The sequence below is a fragment of the Plecotus auritus genome (assembly GCF_963455305.1).
Source record: "Plecotus auritus genome assembly, chromosome: 8".
NCBI lineage: Eukaryota > Metazoa > Chordata > Mammalia > Chiroptera > Vespertilionidae > Plecotus > Plecotus auritus.
In genome coordinates, this window is record NC_137782.1 from 435,697 (window position 1) to 453,660 (window position 17,964).

The 17,964-nt window shown below is 62.9% G+C and overlaps 1 protein-coding gene across 1 annotated transcript in view; it reads left to right on the forward strand.

Annotated features, from left to right (window-relative positions):
* Window positions 1-17,964, forward strand: part of LAMA3 (laminin subunit alpha 3) — a 157,270-nt gene that overhangs the window by 73,216 nt on the left and 66,090 nt on the right. The window contains exons 31-37 of the mRNA XM_080686795.1: window positions 3,461-3,672; window positions 6,864-7,071; window positions 9,060-9,204; window positions 12,128-12,268; window positions 13,921-14,082; window positions 15,536-15,634; window positions 17,364-17,447. Coding sequence (XP_080542921.1) covers window positions 3,461-3,672; window positions 6,864-7,071; window positions 9,060-9,204; window positions 12,128-12,268; window positions 13,921-14,082; window positions 15,536-15,634; window positions 17,364-17,447 — 1,051 coding nt within the window. The remainder of the gene's footprint in view (window positions 1-3,460; window positions 3,673-6,863; window positions 7,072-9,059; window positions 9,205-12,127; window positions 12,269-13,920; window positions 14,083-15,535; window positions 15,635-17,363; window positions 17,448-17,964) is intronic.

Below are 17,964 nucleotides of genomic sequence, written 5' to 3' on the forward strand. Positions count from 1 at the left end.
GGCATGGGGCTCTCCCACATTCCCACCCTGGAGGGCATGAAGCTCTCCTACATTCCCGCCCTGGAGGGCATGAGGCTCTCCCACATTCCCGCCCTGGAGGCATGGGGCTCTCCTACATTCCCACCCTGGAGGGCATGAAGCTCTCCCACATTCCCACCCTGGAGGGCATGAGGCTCTCCCACATTCCCACCCTGGAGGGCATGGGGCTCTCCCACATTCCCACCCTGGAGGGCATGAGGCTCTCCCACATTCCCACCCTGGAGGGCATGGGGCTCTCCCACATTCCCGCCCTGGAGGCAGGAGGCTCTCCCACATTCCCACCCTGGAGGGCATGGGGCTCTCCCACATTCCCGCCCTGGAGGGCATGGGGCTCTCCCACATTCCCACCCTGGAGGGCATGGGGCTCTCCCACATTCCCGCCCTGGAGGCAGGAGGCTCTCCCACATTCCCACCCTGGAGGGCATGGGGCTCTCCCACATTCCCGCCCTGGAGGGCATGGGGCTCTCCCACATTCCCGCCCTGGAGGCAGGAGGCTCTCCCACATTCCCGCCCTGGAGGGCATGGGGCTCTCCCACATTCCCACCCTGGAGGGCATGGGGCTCTCCCACATTCCCACCCTGGAGGGCATGGGGCTCTCCCACATTCCCGCCCTGGAGGCAGGAGGCTCTCCCACATTTTCACCCTGGAGGGCATGGGGCTCTCCCACATTCCCGCCCTGGAGGGCATGGGGCTCTCCCACATTCCCACCCTGGAGGGCATGGGGCTCTCCCACATTCCCGCCCTGGAGGCAGGAGGCTCTCCCACATTCCCACCCTGGAGGGCATGGGGCTCTCCCACATTCCCGCCCTGGAGGCAGGAGGCTCTCCCACATTCCCACCCTGGAGGGCATGGGGCTCTCCCACATTCCCGCCCTGGAGGGCATGGGGCTCTCCCACATTCCCACCCTGGAGGGCATGGGGCTCTCCCACATTCCCGCCCTGGAGGGCATGGGGCTCTCCCACATTCCCACCCTGGAGGGCATGGGGCTCTCCCACATTCCCACCCTGGAGGGCATGGGGCTCTCCCACATTCCCGCCCTGGAGGCAGGAGGCTCTCCCACATTCCCACCCTGGAGGGCATGGGGCTCTCCCACATTCCCGCCCTGGAGGGCATGGGGCTCTCCCACATTCCCACCCTGGAGGGCATGGGGCTCTCCCACATTCCCGCCCTGGAGGGCATGGGGCTCTCCCACATTCCCACCCTGGAGGGCATGGGGCTCTCCCACATTCCCGCCCTGGAGGCAGGAGGCTCTCCCACATTCCCACCCTGGAGGCAGGAGGCTCTCCCACATTCCCGCCCTGGAGGCAGGAGGCTCTCCCACATTCCCACCCTGGAGGGCATGGGGCTCTCCTACATTCCCACCCTGGAGGGCATGGGGCTCTCCCACATTCCCACTCTGGAGGGCATGAATCTCTCCCACATTCCCGCCCTGGAGGGCATGGGGCTCTCCCACATTCCCACCCTGGAGGGCATGGGGCTCTCCCACATTCCCGCCCTGGAGGGCATGGGGCTCTCCCACATTCCCGCCCTGGAGGGCATGGGGCTCTCCCACATTCCCACCCTGGAGGGCATGGGGCTCTCCCACATTCCCACCCTGGAGGGCATGGGGCTCTCCCACATTCCCGCCCTGGAGGGCATGGGGCTCTCCCACATTCCCACCCTGGAGGGCATGGGGCTCTCCCACATTCCCGCCCTGGAGGGCATGGGGCTCTCCCACATTCCCACCCTGGAGGGCATGGGGCTCTCCCACATTCCCACCCTGGAGGGCATGGGGCTCTCCCACATTCCCACCCTGGAGGGCATGGGGCTCTCCCACATTCCCGCCCTGGAGGGCATGGGGCTCTCCCACATTCCCGCCCTGGAGGGCATGGGGCTCTCCCACATTCCCACCCTGGAGGGCATGGGGCTCTCCCACATTCCCGCCCTGGAGGGTGGGAGCTCCCCGGGGCCTGTCCTCCCCTCTCTGCGCCCAGGGAGAGGCATGAGGCCGGGTCCGGGGCAGGAGGTGCCCTCTGCATTCCTTGTCCTATGACGGTGATGTCATGCACATCCGGGCAAGACCCCCACGCTCAGCGGGGATCTCCAGAGAGGCTCACCTCCCAGCAGGGACCCATGGTCACTCAGGAGCTTCTCTTCCCCTCGCTGCTTCCTGGGGTCCAGACCCGTTTCCTGAGACACCCCACAGGCACCTCCCGTGGGATGTGTGTTGGACCCAGTGCCCACCCTCCTGTGCCACCTGACTGAGCAGGAGCCTCAGGCAGGAGAGACCCCATCCTCTCTCCTGCTCCCCGATGCCCAGAGCCTGGTGCAGCCCAAACGTCAGCCCCCATCTCTCCAGACCCTCCCGGGCCCCCACAGGATCCCTGGGGAACCCAGCACCCCAGGCAGCTGGGGGCAGAAGTCCCTGAATAGAACATACTCAGCAAAGACTCTGGAGTCAAACAGCTGAGGATTTGAGTGCCCGCTGAGTGACTCCATAGCTCTGTGACCTTGGGAACGTTGCTTACCCTCTAGGACGGTGGTCGCCAACCATTTGGACCTCACGGACACCAGTTGGCAACCACTGATCTAGGCGCCTCCGTTGCCCTATCTGTGAAATGGGCGTAGGCCTACCTGGTAGCTGTGAGGTTAGTGAGAGGTAGGGAAAGCTCCGGGCACGCAGCACTCAATAGATGTTGATTATCCACCTGGTCCTCCTCGTTATTGCTATCAGTGTACCATAAACTTAGGTGTAATTTCTTGGTAACTGCTTTATAGAGATACTAGAGGCCTGGGGCATGAAATTGGTGCACTGGGGGGGTGTCCCTCAGCCCAGCCTGCTCCCTCTTGAAGTCCGAGACCCCTCGGGGGATGTCCGCCTGCCGGGATGTCCCCCCGAGGGTATGGGGCCTGACCCAGCAGTCAGACATCCTTCTCACAGTCAGGGACCCATCCCTCCTTACCGCCCGCCTACAGCAGAGGCGGGAGAGGCTCCCACCACCACCATTGCGCTTGCCAGCCATGAGCTGGGTGGCTGAGTGGCGCTCCCCCTGTGGGAGTGCACTGACCAACCGGGGGCAGCTCCTGTGTTGAGCATCTGCCCCCTGGTGGTCAGTGCGCATCATAGCGACCGGTCGTTCTGCAGGTTGTCTGCCAGTTGGCCGATGTGCATATTAGGGTTTTATATAGGATAATCGGCATCTTCTGCTACTCATCCTGTAGGTAAATTTTCACCCTGTTACCCCAGCCCCAAAGGTTCCCACCCCTGGTCTTAGATCTTGTGGGGTGTTCTGGAGTGGGGGGGGCAGCTGTCCCTAGCTGTGTGTGACCCAGAGTCACAGTCCCTCCCCAAGACCCTGCTGGTGAGCACATGGGAGGGCGGGTGGGGCGTCTCTGGGCACAGCTCCCAGCATGGCACTGTGAGTCCTGTTTGTCTCCACAGCTCCCAGACAGCCTCCGGGTTCTGTAAGGACTCTGCCAGGTCCCTGGCGGCCCTCTATCACAAGGGCGCGCTGCCCTGTGAGTGCCATCCTGCCGGTGCTGCTAGCCCTCACTGCAGCCCCGAGGGCGGGCAGTGCCCATGCCTGCCCGGCGTCATCGGTCGGCAGTGTACCCGCTGTCGAACGGGCTACTACGGATTCCCACACTGCAAGCGTAAGTGCCCGCTCAGCCATCCAGCGGCTCTGTCCCAGGTGCAGGGGGTCCTCCAGGGCGGCTCTGTCCCAGGTGCAGGGGCTCCAGGGCGGCTCTGTCCCAGGTGCAGGGGCTCCAGGGCGGCTCTGTCCCAGGTGCAGGGGCTTCTCCAGGGCGGCTCTGTCCCAGGTGCAGGGGCTTCTCCAGGGCGGCTCTGTCCCAGGTGCAGGGGCTTCTCCAGGGCGGCTCTGTCCCAGGTGCAGGGGCTTCTCCAGGGCGGCTCTGTCCCAGGTGCAGGGGCTCCCCCAGGGCGGCTCTGTCCCAGGTGCTGGGGGTCCTCCAGGGCGGCTCTGTCCCAGGTGCAGGGGCTTCTCCAGGGCGGCTCTGTCCCAGGTGCAGGGGCTTCTCCAGGGCGGCTCTGTCCCAGGTGCAGGGGCTTCTCCAGGGCGGCTCTGTCCCAGGTGCTGGGGGTCCTCCAGGGCAGCTCTGTCCCAGGTGCAGGGGGTCCTCCAGGGCGGCTCTGTCCCAGGTGCAGGGGCTTCTCCAGGGCGGCTCTGTCCCAGGTGCAGGGGGTCCTCCAGGGCGGCTCTGTCCCAGGTGCAGGGGCTTCTCCAGGGCGGCTCTGTCCCAGGTGCAGGGGCTTCTCCAGGGCGGCTCTGTCCCAGGTGCAGGGGCTTCTCCAGGGCGGCTCTGTCCCAGGTGCAGGGGCTCCAGGGCGGCTCTGTCCCAGGTGCTGGGGGTCCTCCAGGGCGGCCTCTTCCGTTCTGTTGCCGAGGCTGAGGGGGGAGGGGGCGGGGCCGCAGCCACCATGCCCTGAGCCAGAAGCCTGCAGACCCATCTAAGACCCATCCTGCTGCCCGAGATGTAGCCTCAGCACAGAGTCTCCACGTGAGACCAGCCTTGCTGAACGGGGTCCTGCTCCTGATCCCAGCCTGGTTTGGGGCTCGGTGCACTGGGGTGCATTGGGGTGCACTGAGGTACATTGGGTGCATTGGGGTGCACTGGGGTGCATTGGGTGCATTGGGATGCATGGATGCATTGGGTGTATTGGAGTACATTGGGGTGCATTGGGGTCCATTGGCCTGCTAGGTTGGAGCCCCTTCGGGAGCCTTCCAGGGACGGCACGGGCCCCTCTGGACCTCTGGCATGGGCTCTGGACGGGCCACTGCTCTCCTGTCGCCTTTTCAGTCCCAGCAGGAAAGAGAGGGTACGCGCACACGATTTTCTGGAAGGACTTTGGCAAAGGGACTGTTGGCAGGTGTGAGAGCAGGGGCACACAGCCAACCTGGGAGGTGGCACCCCAGACACAAAGACCATCCAAGGTCGCAAGGGGCAGGGCCACATGAACACGTAATAGTGGGCACGTGAACAAGGGGGCGGGGCCACGTGAACAGCAGGAAGTGGGCACGTGAGCAAGGGGGCGGGGCCACGTGAACACACTGGAGAAGCCGCCTGAGGATGGAGGAGGGGAGGGGCCACGTGAACAGCAGGAAGTGGGCACGTGAAGAAGGGGGTGGGGCCACGTGAACAGCAGGAAGTGGGCACATGAACAAGGGGCGGGGCCATGTGAACACACTGGAGAAGTCCCATGAGGATGGGGGAGGGAAGGGGCCATGTGAAGGTTGAAGGGATGCGGCCAGGAGCCCCCAGAAGCTGAAGAGGCAGGAAGGACCCTCCCCTGGAGCCCTCTGGGGGAGCACAGCCCCCGACACCCTGACTTCAGGTTCTGGCCCCAGAAGGGGAGAGCATGTGTTCCTGTTGGTTGAGGCCAGTCTATCGTCATGGGAGCAGTAGCCCCAGGAAACAGATCCTCCTTGCCCCTCCTCCTGGGGCTTTGACCGGGTTCTGGGAGCAGCTGAGCCCTGTGCCCCAGGGGAGACCCCGAGACCTCTCACTGCAGGGCTCAGGGAGACCCATCCCTGTGTCTGTGCCTCGGCCCTGTCTCCCGCTCCCCCAGGCTCCTGGGCAGTGACCGTGCAGTGGGTGCACCAGGCAGGCTGCTTGGTGGGAAGAGCAGGCCACGTGCCTCAGGGACTCCCCGCCGCCTGGGCTCTGAGCCCCCAGCTGCAGGATGGTGCAGGCCCCCCCCAGCCCCGCCCTCACCCCCAAGCCTTCCCCCTCCTGAGTCCAGCCTGGGCCTCCGCTTCCTGGAGCACCTGGGTTGACAGGAGCCAGCAACTGGGCTGTGGTGCCCATTTTCTAGATGCCAAAACTGAGGCTCAGAGCGGGGAGCAGAGGTCCTTACCCCAGCCCACCTCCCCCTCCACTCAGCCCAGCTCACAGGTGTTCCCCCAGTGGCCACCTGGTTGCCGTGGTGTCAGAGGAGGGGGAGGAGGAGGGGATTTCTGAGAAGCCATCCAACAATACACAGCAGCTGGCCCTCCTTCCTCATCCCTCTCCAGCTTCAAAGCCTCCTTTGGGCAGGTAGGCGGGGCCTCTTCCTGGCCAGGCAGCCGAGAGCGAAGGAGGTCAAGGAGGTCCAGGAGGCAGAGGGTCCAGGTAGTGGATCCTGGGACCCCAGCCTCACCCAGCAGATTTCCTGGACCTGGGCTCCATGCCCTCCCACAGTTCCCAGACCAGGCGGGCTCTTTCCTGCCTCCCCGCCTTCGCACATGCAGTTCCCTCCACCTCGAATGCCCTTCCTCGTCCTTCAGGTCCCAGCCCGGCTGTAAGTCCCCTGGGAACCTTCCCCGAGTCCCTCGGGGCTCCCCCTGCATCCTGCACCCACCCAGTCACAGCCGTTTTCTGGATGATGCTCTCACGGGCGGTGAGGTCTTGGGGTGCGAGCTTTCTCTTTGTGCCCCAGCCCCTGGCACAGACAGGTGCTCAGTAAATCCGGAAGGAGGGGAAGGAGGGAGGGAGCAAAGAAACACCTCTCATGGGATTGGAGCGGACCTGGACCGTGAGCACCTGGCACAGGGCTGGGCACGGAGCAAGCCCACTCCCTTCCTCCACCTCCACCTGAGCCTGGGCTCCAGCACCTTCCGCCTCACCCATGTCACAGCATGTCACTCACCCTCCACCAGGAGCCTTCGCCAGGGTCGGCCTCAGCCCCGAGAAAGGGCCTTCATGTCGGCTCCCATCAATCATGCCACCGTGAGGAGAGGCCTGGCATTTCCCAGGCCCTTGGAAGCTTCTGGAATCCTGGCCGTTGGCGCAGCCCTGCTGGGTAGGGCAGCATCTCACCTGCACGTCTCTCTCTGTCCCTGCAGCGTGCAGCTGTGGCTGGCACCCCTGCGAGGAGACGACGGGGCGGTGCCTCTGCCCTCCGCGCACGGCCGGGCCCCAGTGCCAGGCCTGCGACGCCCACTCCTTTGGCTTCCACCCCCGAGCGGGCTGCCAGCCCTGCAACTGCTCCAGCGCGGGCACGGCGGGCACAGCGGGCACCCCCGAGTGCGACCCGGACCACGGGCAGTGCAGGTGAGCTGGGGCATGGACGGTGGGTCCTCCATGGAAGGGGCGATGCGTCTGCCCGCTCCGGGTGTTACTCCCGATTCTCATGGTCCGAGGGCCGCACCGGGATCTCCTCAGGGCGCGGCTCCCTGTCCAAATGGGTCACCTGTGGAGTCACTTGTCCCCAAGTGACCCAGCAGGGCCTGGTGGGCGAGGGCTGGTTGCCTGAGCCCACAAGCTGCCCGCCTGCTCCCTCCACCATTCATCTTTCTATTTCTTACATTTTTTTGGTTAGTCCTCGCCCCAAGGTATTGTTCCCATTGGTTTTTAGAGCAAGTGGGAGGGAGGGAGGGAGAGTGAAACATTGATGTGAGAGAGACACATCGTTTGTTGCCTTCCACTCGCACCCTGACCGGGAATCGAGCGACCCAGGTACATGCCCTGGACCGGGAATCGAACCCGTGACCCTTTGGTTCGTGGTCCGACGCTAACCACTGAGCAACCTGCCAGGGCTCCAGCGTATTCTTAGTGTCAAGGTGCATGTGTAAAGTCACCAACTTCTACGTGTCCCCGTGGTGGCGCCTTGCCGCTTGTATTCGGGCCGGGCCCCAGCCTTCCCTGGGTCAGCTGGACCTTGTGAAGGACCGTGCAGGCTCAGGCTGAAGTCCTCAGGCCGGTCCCTCCCTGGGCAGCTCGACAGGGTGAGCCGTGTGCGCCCCCTGCTGCGCAGCCCACCGTCCAGTGCCTCCAGCCTCCGGTCTGGGAGGCGGGACCCCGTCCTTCATGCCGTCCCGCTCTCCGTCAGGCCGGTACGCTGACCACCTGGAGCCCCGTGACTCCGGCTTCGAAGTTTCAATGCAGAGCCTGCCAGGCACCTGTCTGAGCCAGTGTGGGGGTCCCGTGGGGGGTGTGGGAGCGGGGAGGGGACAGGCAGGGAAGGGACACGCTGGAGAGCCTCCTGGGAGGGGCTGCCCCAGGGCAGTGATAGGTCCCGGCACAACGGCTGAGACACGAATGGCAGACACCAGCGCAGACAGGTGCGAATGGCAGACACCAGCGCAGACAGGTGTGGCAGGCTCTGCACGGAGAAGGAAGCCGTGTCCCGGGCGGGACTCCCGCTGATCAGCGTCTCAGCAGCACTGAGGGCGGCCACAGGGGATGAGGGGCAGGACCCATCCAATTCCAGGAGAGCCGGGTTCTCAGGTCGGGGGGCAGGAGCGTGGACAAAGCTCAGCTCTCAGCCGCGATGCTCGCTTTCCTAAGGAAGGCCCTGGGCCACCTCATTGCCCGGTGCCAAGCAACCCCTTGTCCTTCGGGAAGGAGCTGAGTGAAGACGAGTCAGGAAACATTCCGAGTCCTTAGACCCACAGGTGTGAGTCCCTCCTGCGTCAGCCCCGTCTTTATCCTTCTCAAACCACGAGCATGAACCAGTTCGACTCCCCGTCAGGGCACATGCCCGGGATGCAGGCTCGATCCCCAGCAGGGGGCCTGTATGAGGTAGCCTGTCAGTGATTCTCTCATCATGGATGTTTCTATCTTTCTCTCCCTCTTCCTTCCTCTCTGAAATCAATGAAAATATATTTAAAATAAATGAAAAAGGAGAGGGAGAGAGAGAGAGAGAGAGAGAGAAAGATTGATGAAAGAAACATCATCGATCGCTGCCTCCTGCATGCCCCCACAGAGGATGGCGCGCACCCGGGCCTGAGCCCTCACCAGGAGTGGAACCGGTGGCCTCTTGGTCCCTGGCTTGATGCTCAAGGGCCGAGCCACACCTGCCGGCTCCGTTCCTTTCTCTCCGATGAAGGGGAAACATGTAAGACGGGTTCCCTCTTCCTGTCCGCGCCCTCGAGGCTCAGGTCTGGGCTCTGCTGCCTCCGCTCTGCCGTGGCTGTCAGCACCGTGGGCGGCCCCGGGGGTCCCCCTGGCCGTGGACACACCTGGTCCGCTGCGGTGCCGTGGGCTCCAGGCCGTCCGCAGAGATGCTGACGGCTCCTGCTTCCTTTGCTCGGGTGCAGGTGCAGGCCCAGAATCGCGGGGCGGCGTTGCGACCGATGTGCTCCCGGGTTTCACCGCTTCCCCGAGTGCCTCCCCTGCCACTGCAGCAGAGACGGGACGGAGCCCGGAGTCTGCGACCCGGAGACCGGGGCCTGCCTCTGCAAGGTGAGCTGGGCCTGCGAGCCAGGGGACCGGGGCCTGTCCTACAAGGTGAGCTGGGCCTGCGAGCCAGGGGACCGGGGCCTGCCTCTGCACGGTGAGCCTGGGCCTGTGTGGCCAGGGGACCGGGGCCTGTCCTACAAGGTGAGCTGGGCCTGTGTGGTCAGGGGACGGGGGCCTGCCTCTGCAAGGTGAGCTGGGCCTGCGTGGTCAGGGGACCGGGGCCTGTCCTACAAGGTGAGCTGGGCCTGCGAGCCAGGGGACCGGGGCCTGCCTCTGCAAGGTGAGCTGGGCCTGCGAGCCAGGGGACCGGGGCCTGCCTCTGCAAGGTGAGCTGGGCCTGCGAGCCAGGGGACCGAGGCCTGTCCTACAAGGTGAGCTGGGCCTGCGAGCCAGGGGACCGGGGCCTGCCTCTGCAAGGTGAGCTGGGCCTGCGAGCCAGGGGACCGGGGCCTGCCTCTGCAAGGTGAGCTGGGCCTGCGAGCCAGGGGACCGAGGCCTGCCTCTGCAAGGTGAGCCTGGGCCTGTGTGGTCAGGGGACCGGGGCCTGCCTCTGCAAGGTGAGCTGGGCCTGTGAGCCAGGGGACCGGGACCTGTCCTACAAGGTGAGCTGGGCCTGCGTGGCCAGGGGACCGGGGCCTGCCTCTGCAAGGTGAGCTGGGCCTGTGAGCCAGGGGACCGGGGCCTGTCCTACAAGGTGAGCTGGGCCTGCGTGGCCAGGGGACCGGGGCCTGCCTCTGCAAGGTGAGCTGGGCCTGTGAGCCAGGGGACCGGGGCCTGTCCTACAAGGTGAGCTGGGCCTGCACAGCCAGGGGACCGGGGCCTGTCCTACAAGGAGAGCTGGGCCTGTGAGCCAGGGGACCGGGGCCTGCCTCTGCAAGGTGAGCTGGGCCTGCACAGCCAGGGGACCGGGGCCTGTCCTACAAGGTGAGCCTGGGCCTGCACAGCCAGGGGACCGGGGCCTGTCCTACAAGGTGAGCTGGGCCTGTGTGGTCAGGGGACGGGGCCTGCCTCTGCAAGGTGAGCTGGGCCTGCACAGCCAGGGGACCGGGGCCTGTCCTACAAGGTGAGCTGGGCCTGTGTGGTCAGGGGACGGGGCCTGCCTCTGCAAGGTGAGCTGGGCCTGCACAGCCAGGGGACCGGGGCCTGTCCTACAAGGTGAGCTGGGCCTGCGTGGTCAGGGGACCGGGGCCTGTCCTACAAGGTGAGCCTGGGCCTGCGTGGTCAGGGGACCGGGGCCTGTCCTACAAGGTGAGCTGGGCCTGCACAGCCAGGGGACCGGGGCCTGTCCTACAAGGTGAGCTGGGCCTGTGTGGTCAGGGGACCGGGGCCTGCCTCTGCAAGGTGAGCCTGGGCCTGCGTGGTCAGGGGACCGGGGCCTGTCCTACAAGGTGAGCCTGGGCCTGCGTGGTCAGGGGACCGGGGCCTGTCCTACAAGGTGAGCCTGGGCCTGCGTGGTCAGGGGACCGGGGCCTGTCCTACAAGGTGAGCTGGGCCTGTGTGGTCAGGGGACCGGGGCCTGCCTCTGCAAGGTGAGCCTGGGCCTGCGTGGTCAGGGGACCGGGGCCTGTCCTACAAGGTGAGCCTGGGCCTGCGTGGTCAGGGGACCGGGGCCTGTCCTACAAGGTGAGCCTGGGCCTGCGTGGTCAGGGGACCGGGGCCTGTCCTACAAGGTGAGCTGGGCCTGCGAGCCAGGGGACCGGGGCCTGTCCTACAAGGTGAGCCTGCGTGGTCAGGGGACCGGGGCCTGTCCTGCACGGTGAGCCTGGGCCTGTGTGGTCAGGGGACCGGGGCCTGTCCTACAAGATGAGCCTGCGTGGTCAGGGGACCGGGGCCTGTCCTACAAGGTGAGCCTGTGTGGTCAGGGGACGGGGGCCTGTCCTACAAGGTGAGCCTGGGCCTGTGTGGTCAGGGGACGGGGGCCTGTCCTACAAGGTGAGCTGGGCCTGTGTGGTCAGGGGACGGGGGCCTGTCCTACAAGGTGAGCATGGGCCTGTGTGGTCAGGGGACCGGGGCCTGTCCTACAAGGTGAGCTGGGCCTGTGAGCCAGGGGACCGGGGCCTGTCCTACAAGGTGAGCTGGGCCTGTGTGGTCAGGGGACGGGGGCCTGTCCTACAAGGTGAGCATGGGCCTGTGTGGTCAGGGGACCGGGGCCTGTCCTACAAGGTGAGCTGGGCCTGCACAGCCAGGACGTCAGGCCAGGATATTGGCCACCAATCACTGTGGAAGCTCCTCATGTCCAGTCAGTGTAAAGGAATATGTGGGAAATGGATGTGGAGGCTGCACGCCTCCTTAAGAGTCTGGTGCAGCCCTCTCCAGAAAACCAACACACACTTATTGAATATAAATATTATTTACTTATTTATTTCAGAGAGGAAGGGAGAGGGAGAGAGAGAGAAACTTCACTGATGAGAGAATCACCAGTTGGCTGCCTCCTGCACACCCCACACTGGGGATCGAGCCCACAACCCGGGCCTGTGCCCTGACTGGGAATCGAACCGTGACCTGGTTCGTAGGTGAACACTCAACCACGGAGCCCCGCCGGCTGGGCACCCACACACTCTGCCTATAATTCAAGAGGCTCGAGGTGCCCCAGGAGCCTGTTCCTGGTCCGTGCCTGCTGTCGGGCCCCAGGTCCCAGCAGTGCTTGGGGTGGTGTCAGGGAGAGGCCTTGGTCCCGCCCACTGCGAGTCCTGTGGGCCAACGCCCTGCCTTGGAGACGCCAGCGGGAAGGAAGTGCTCTGTGTGTATGGGTGGGGGAGGGAGGGATACACGTTTAAACAACGAAGGCCGTAAAGAGGCTTAACCAGCACGCACAGTCATGTCACGCTCTGTGGGCACCCCGTCCTGGCAGCCTGTGCTGTGCGGGCAGGTTACGGCCATCGGGACCCCGCAGAGGGAAGGACCGCTCCTTCCGTGTTTTCCGCAGGAGAATGTGGACGGTGCTGAGTGCGACGTGTGTCGAGAAGGCTCCTTCTACTTGGACCCAGCGAACCCCCAGGGCTGCACCAGCTGCTTCTGCTTTGGGATCACCCGTCACTGCCACAGCACCCACCGACGGAGAGCGAAGGTGTGCGGGGGCCGCTCGGTCTGTCTGTAGTGAGAACGTCTGAGTGAGGCCGGAACGAATAGGCGTGAAACACGAGGGCCGTGGAAGTGCCGGGGTAGTACTTGGTTGTTGTTGTTTTAAATACACAGATTTTTATTGATGTCAGAGAGGAAGGGAGAGAGAGAGAGAGAAACATCCATGGTGACAGAGAATCACTGATCGGCTGCCTCCTTCACGCCCCACACCGGGGATTGAGCCCACAACCCGGGCCTGTGCCCTGACCTGGAATCGAACCGTGACCTCCCCGTTCATAGGTCGACACTCAACCACGGAGCCACGCCGGCCGGGCTGTATTACTTCGTTAGCAGGCTAAGCCTGGCCCTGGCTGTGCCGCAGCCTCAGTGCTGTTCCTGCAGATGCTCTCCTGTCCTGTCCTGTCCCGTCCGGCAGGGTGTCCGGTCCCTGCCCCAGCGTCTGGTGCTCACAGGGCCTCCCTCACCGCTCCCCATGTCATAGCTCGCCCGAGTCACCCTCTGCCCTACTGTGCGTTTTGTTCTAAAACATATTGTCTGCCGCCCTCCCCCACGCGCGCCTGAGCTCCAACTGAGACCCAGCAGCACCTGGGACACGGTAGGTGCGCAGTGGGCACCCGCTGAATGCACGGGCCTGATGGTTCCTCCCGCTGCTTCTCACCCGCTCGTCGTCTTCCTGAGTTGTTCCTTCTCGGGCGTTTTACCACGTCTTCTCTGTGGCCACTTGGTGGTGGTTGTTAATCCTCACCCGAGGGTATTTAGGCGGAATGGAAGGAGGGGGAGAGACTGAGAGAGAGAGAGACATCGATGTGAGAGAGACGCACTGATGGGTTGCCTCCCACAGGCACCCCGTCTGGGGCGGGCATGGAGCCTGCCATCCAGGTACGTACCCTTGACTGGAATTGATCCCAGAATCCTTCAGTCCCCAGGCAGACGCTCCAACCACTGAGCAACCGGCGTGGGCTCTGTGGCCGCTTTTTGAATGAACTCCATGAAGTAAAGCTTGTGCTGTCTTCCTTATTCCGTGAACCAGCAGCCTAATGCTTGCTCGCTTTGGGCGCGTATCGTCTTGTGTCCAACAAGTATTCAAAGAAAGAGTGTCTACGTATTTCCTCGCCTGCCTCCTTAAGGAGTGAGCCTTTAATGGGGAAAGCGTTAGTTTGTAAACCCACTCCGAAGTCTCCTCCCGACCCCGGGGAACCGGAGCCTGACTCCTAACCTCGGCCCTGTCAGCCCCTTCTCTCCCTTCCTCTCGCCATGTCCCTCCTGGCGTCCTTAGTGATCAGGGACACATTCCATGACGAGCTCCATGCAGAGAGAGTGACGACAGCGAGCACTGCGCCCCACTCCGCATCTCACGCAGGAGCTCACCCCAAAGGGAGTAACTGCTGTTCCTCGTGTGCTTGCCCAGGTGTCACTCGCACATTTATGGCACCCACTGAACGCCCGGAGTCGGGATGCGTCTGGCACAAGGATAAACCCGCACCCCCCGCTCCTGCCCTCTGGGGACCCCAGGGCAGGGCTGGGAGCCACGGGAAGGAAGCCTGTGGGGCCCGTCGGCCACCCGGCTCTGGCTCCTCTGCACAGCCCAGCCGTGGCGACGGGCCCAGCCCACGTTCCCACCTGGATTTTGTGTTCCAGTTTGTGGACATGATGGGCTGGCGCCTGGAGACGGCAGATGGCGCCCAGATCCCCGTCTCCTTCAACCCCGGCAGCGGCAGTGTGGTCGCCGACCTCCAGGAGCTGCCCTCCACCGTGCACAGCGCCACCTGGGTCGCGCCTCCCTCCTACCTGGGGGACAAGGTGGGTGCCCCCAGGACCCCTCCCTCCTACCTGGGGGACAAGGTGGGTGCCCCCGGACCCCCTCCCTCCTACCTGGGGGACAAGGTGGGTGCCCCCGGGCCCCCTCCCTCCTACCTGGGGGACAAGGTGGGTGCCCCCCGGACCCCCTCCCTCCTACCTGGGGGACAAGGTGGGTGCCCCCGGGCCCCCTCCCTCCTACCTGGGGGACAAGGTGGGTGCCCCCGGGCCCCCTCCCTCCTACCTGGGGGACAAGGTAGGTGCCCCCCGGGCCCCCTCCCTCCTACCTGGGGGACAAGGTAGGTGCCCCCCGGGCCCCCTCCCTCCTACCTGGGGGACAAGGTAGGTGCCCCCCGGGCCCCCTCCCTCCTACCTGAGGGACAAGGTGGGTGCCCCTGGGGTTTCTACCTTTGAGTGTGGGGAATGTGGCTGCTCCCCTGTAACCTGCTCCTGCCTCACGCACACGCCTCTTCACCTGCACAGGTGGGCCAATGCACTGGTTATCTTCGCTGAGTAACACGTTTCCTGCAACACTGACTTTTTTAAATTTTTTAAAATATATTTTTATTGATTTCAGAGAGGAAGCGAGAGGGAGAGAGAGAGAGAAACATCAATGATGAGAGAGAATCATGGATCGGCTGCCTCCTGTATGTCCCCCACTGGAGATTGAGCCCACAACCCAGGCACGTGCCCTTGACCAGAATCGAACCTGGGACCTTTCAGTTCGCAGGCCGACGCTCTATCCGCTGAGCCAAACCAGCCAGGGCTACACTGACTTTTAAAAAAATAATATATGTATATTGATTTCAGAGAGGAAGGGAGAAGGAGAGGGAGAAACATCAATGATGAGAGAGAATCATGGATCGGCTGCCTCCTGCACGCCCCACACTGGGGATCGAGCCTGCAACCAGGGCAAGTGCCCTGACCGGGATTGAACCCAGGACCCTTCAGTTCGCAGGCTGATGCTCTTTCCACTGAGACACACCGGCCAGGGCAACGCTGACTTTTAAAGCAACACACTGATGACCTAGCCTGGTTTCTGAGGTCAGGAGTCCAGGAGTGGATGTTCGGGTCTCTCCTGAGGGTGCGGTCGAGGTGTCAGCCAGGGCGTGGGCACCTGGGCTGAGGGTCCCCCTCCAGGCTCACTGGTTGTCAGCAGGCCTCTGTTCCTGCGGCTGCAGGTGGGAGGCTCAGCCACGGAGCCACGCCAGCCGGGCTATGGTTTCTGTTTTCTAACAGAAGGATCTTTTACTGTAAAGCGCAGTCACGCTCCGCGGCTTACTGGTCTACGGGCGTCCTGTGGAACGTTACGTGCCATCTTCAGTCCCGCTGTCATGACCCCTGCTAAAAGGCTGACGTGTCTCCCTCCGGATCCTCGGGCCCGTGTGTGTCTCACATGAGCTGATGTTGCGTGTTCTCTCCATGTTTGCCTGCTGACCACACCCTTCCGTTTCAGGTGTCCTCCTACGGTGGCTTCCTCACCTACCAAGTCAAGTCCTTCGGGCTCCCGGCCGACATGGCTCTTCTGGGGAAGCAGCCAGACGTGCAGCTCACTGTGGGTACCAGCCCCGCCCCAGGGACAGGGCGTGGCGGCCCCCGTAGGCGCTGATTCCCCTTTGGGCAGCTTGATGAGGGCCTGCGAACGTCTCGATGAAGTTGTTTCCAATATTTTGTAGAAACAAAACGAAGTGTAGAGCATGCAGTGCCTGGCAGGACCCTGCCCGCACCATCCCAGGCCCACTGTGCTTAGTGGCTCATAACTTGATTCTCATAAGTTCATTTTTATGTTTTTACTAGAGGCCAGGTGCACGAAATTCGTGCATGGGGGTAGGGGTTGTCCCTCAGCCCAGCCAGATGGACCTGACTGTGGTCCCTCTCCAATCTGGGACCCCTCAGGGGATGTCCAGCTGCCAGTTTTAGCCCCAATTGGGCCTAAACTGGCAGCTGGACATCCCTCTTGCAATTCGGAACTGCTGGCTCCTAACCGCTCACCTGCCTACTGGCCTTCTTGCCCCAACTGCCCCCCCACCAGCCTGCTTGCCCCCAACTGCCCCCCGCTGCCGGCCTGCTCACCCCCAACTGCCCCCCTCCGCCGGCCTGCTCACCCCCAACTGCCCTCCCCTCCTGGCCTGATCGCCCCTAACCGCCTCTGCCTCGGCCCCGCCACCATGGCTTTGTCCAGAAGGACATCCAGGTCTCCCGGAAGGTCTCCTGGTCTAATTAGCATATTACCCTTTTATTAGTATAAACTTTTCCATCTTCCAGTTTCCTTTCTCAAACGTCTTTGAGCCCTTCCTGTGGACAAGACCCCATGGCTGGGCTCATAACGGGCAGGCAGTGCCTGTCCTAAAAAAGAGTGTCACCTAAGCCTTTGCACGGCACCTTGACAACAAAGCACCAGGTGTGAGTGACGCTGAGGGAGCCGTCGCTGCCGCTAAGACCACTGCCAAGCAGGGCGGTACCCCAGTCTCGTTGTCTGCGAGTCTCGCGAGGCCAGGCCATCAGCACACCTGTATTTTACTGCCAACGCGTTGATTGTGCAGACGGTTAGGTTCGCGGAGAGGTGATGGTCTAAATTTCTCCCTGATCTCTCCGTGGAGCACGAACGTTACTCCGCTGTGTCCCGCTGCTGTGACGAAGAGCTGGCTGGGCATGTTCTCAGGCTGAGGTTTAAAATGATCTGTGATCTCAGATAATCTCTTCTTTCTGAGACACCGGCTTGAAGGCGTTCCTGCCGGGTCTGGTGCTTCAGAAAAGCTGGGGTGCGTGTGTGTTAGGGTGGGGTGCTGACAGTGGGCACTGGCCTTCCCACTGTACCCTGTGCTAGGGAGCGGTGCAGAGCTGGGTGGACAGGCTGAGTCCCAGAGGGTGAGGAATGTAGGGCTGAATCCCCCACCCCCACGGGCTAGCCCCGAGGCTCCCAGGCTCCCGGCTCTGCAGGCTGCGGGCCTGGCTCACCTTCCTGCCCACCCCACCCCCCAAAGCGCTTTCTTGCTACCACAGTCAGGTCCGTAGGCAGTAATAGAGACAGCACCTCATGTACTGACTGCAAGGCACAGCTTACAATTTCCCCCCATCTTTTCAGCCATCTTTTGTCAGAATTTGGGGGGTCCTGACTGTGAAAAGGCAGTGTATTGCGTAGTAGTATTCTGCTTCCTTGTCACTCATCCTTTGCCAGTCAGTTTATTTCCCAACAATTTTCTAGAATCAGGCACTTCAGATCCACAGAAATGTGTCCTTAGCCCGGCCACAGCCTGAGGGCAGGCGTGTTTTTCTCTGAACAGGGTCAGCGCATGTCGGTTGTCCACGAGGAGCAGAGTGACCCGCGGCCGGACCGGCTGCATCACGGGCGGGTGCAGCTGGTGGAGGTGGGTGTCTGAGGAACATGCACCCCTGGCTCTCCATGACCCTTTGGTTCACAGCTTAGCTCTTTCGCAGTCGTGCTTTTTAACGTACTTTGTGGGTTAAAAATATGAATTATGTTAATCCTCTGAATATAAACAGAATTTGTGTCTCTCCATGTAACGCAGGTTATACAAACTGTGCAGAGTTTCAGCCCCACAGGGCTGTTTGTGCCGTTTTTATGGCACTGAGCACTGTCCGTCCTCTTCATAGTGAATCGTCTTTGTCTTACAAACCCCGTGAGCCTCTAAGTGCTACGGTGCAGCTCCCTCTCGTCCTCAGGCTCCCTCAGCGCTGGGACCTGGGGAGTGTCCAACAAATGCTTGGGACGAATTGACGGAAAAGCCACAAAGACGTCTAACATCAAAGAATAAGAAAATGTGGTTTATACATGTGAGGTTGGGGCGGGGGAGAAGGGAGGAGAAGAAACAGCCCAGACATTGAATTTACTGTAAAAGGCTTTCAATCAACATTTTAAATATG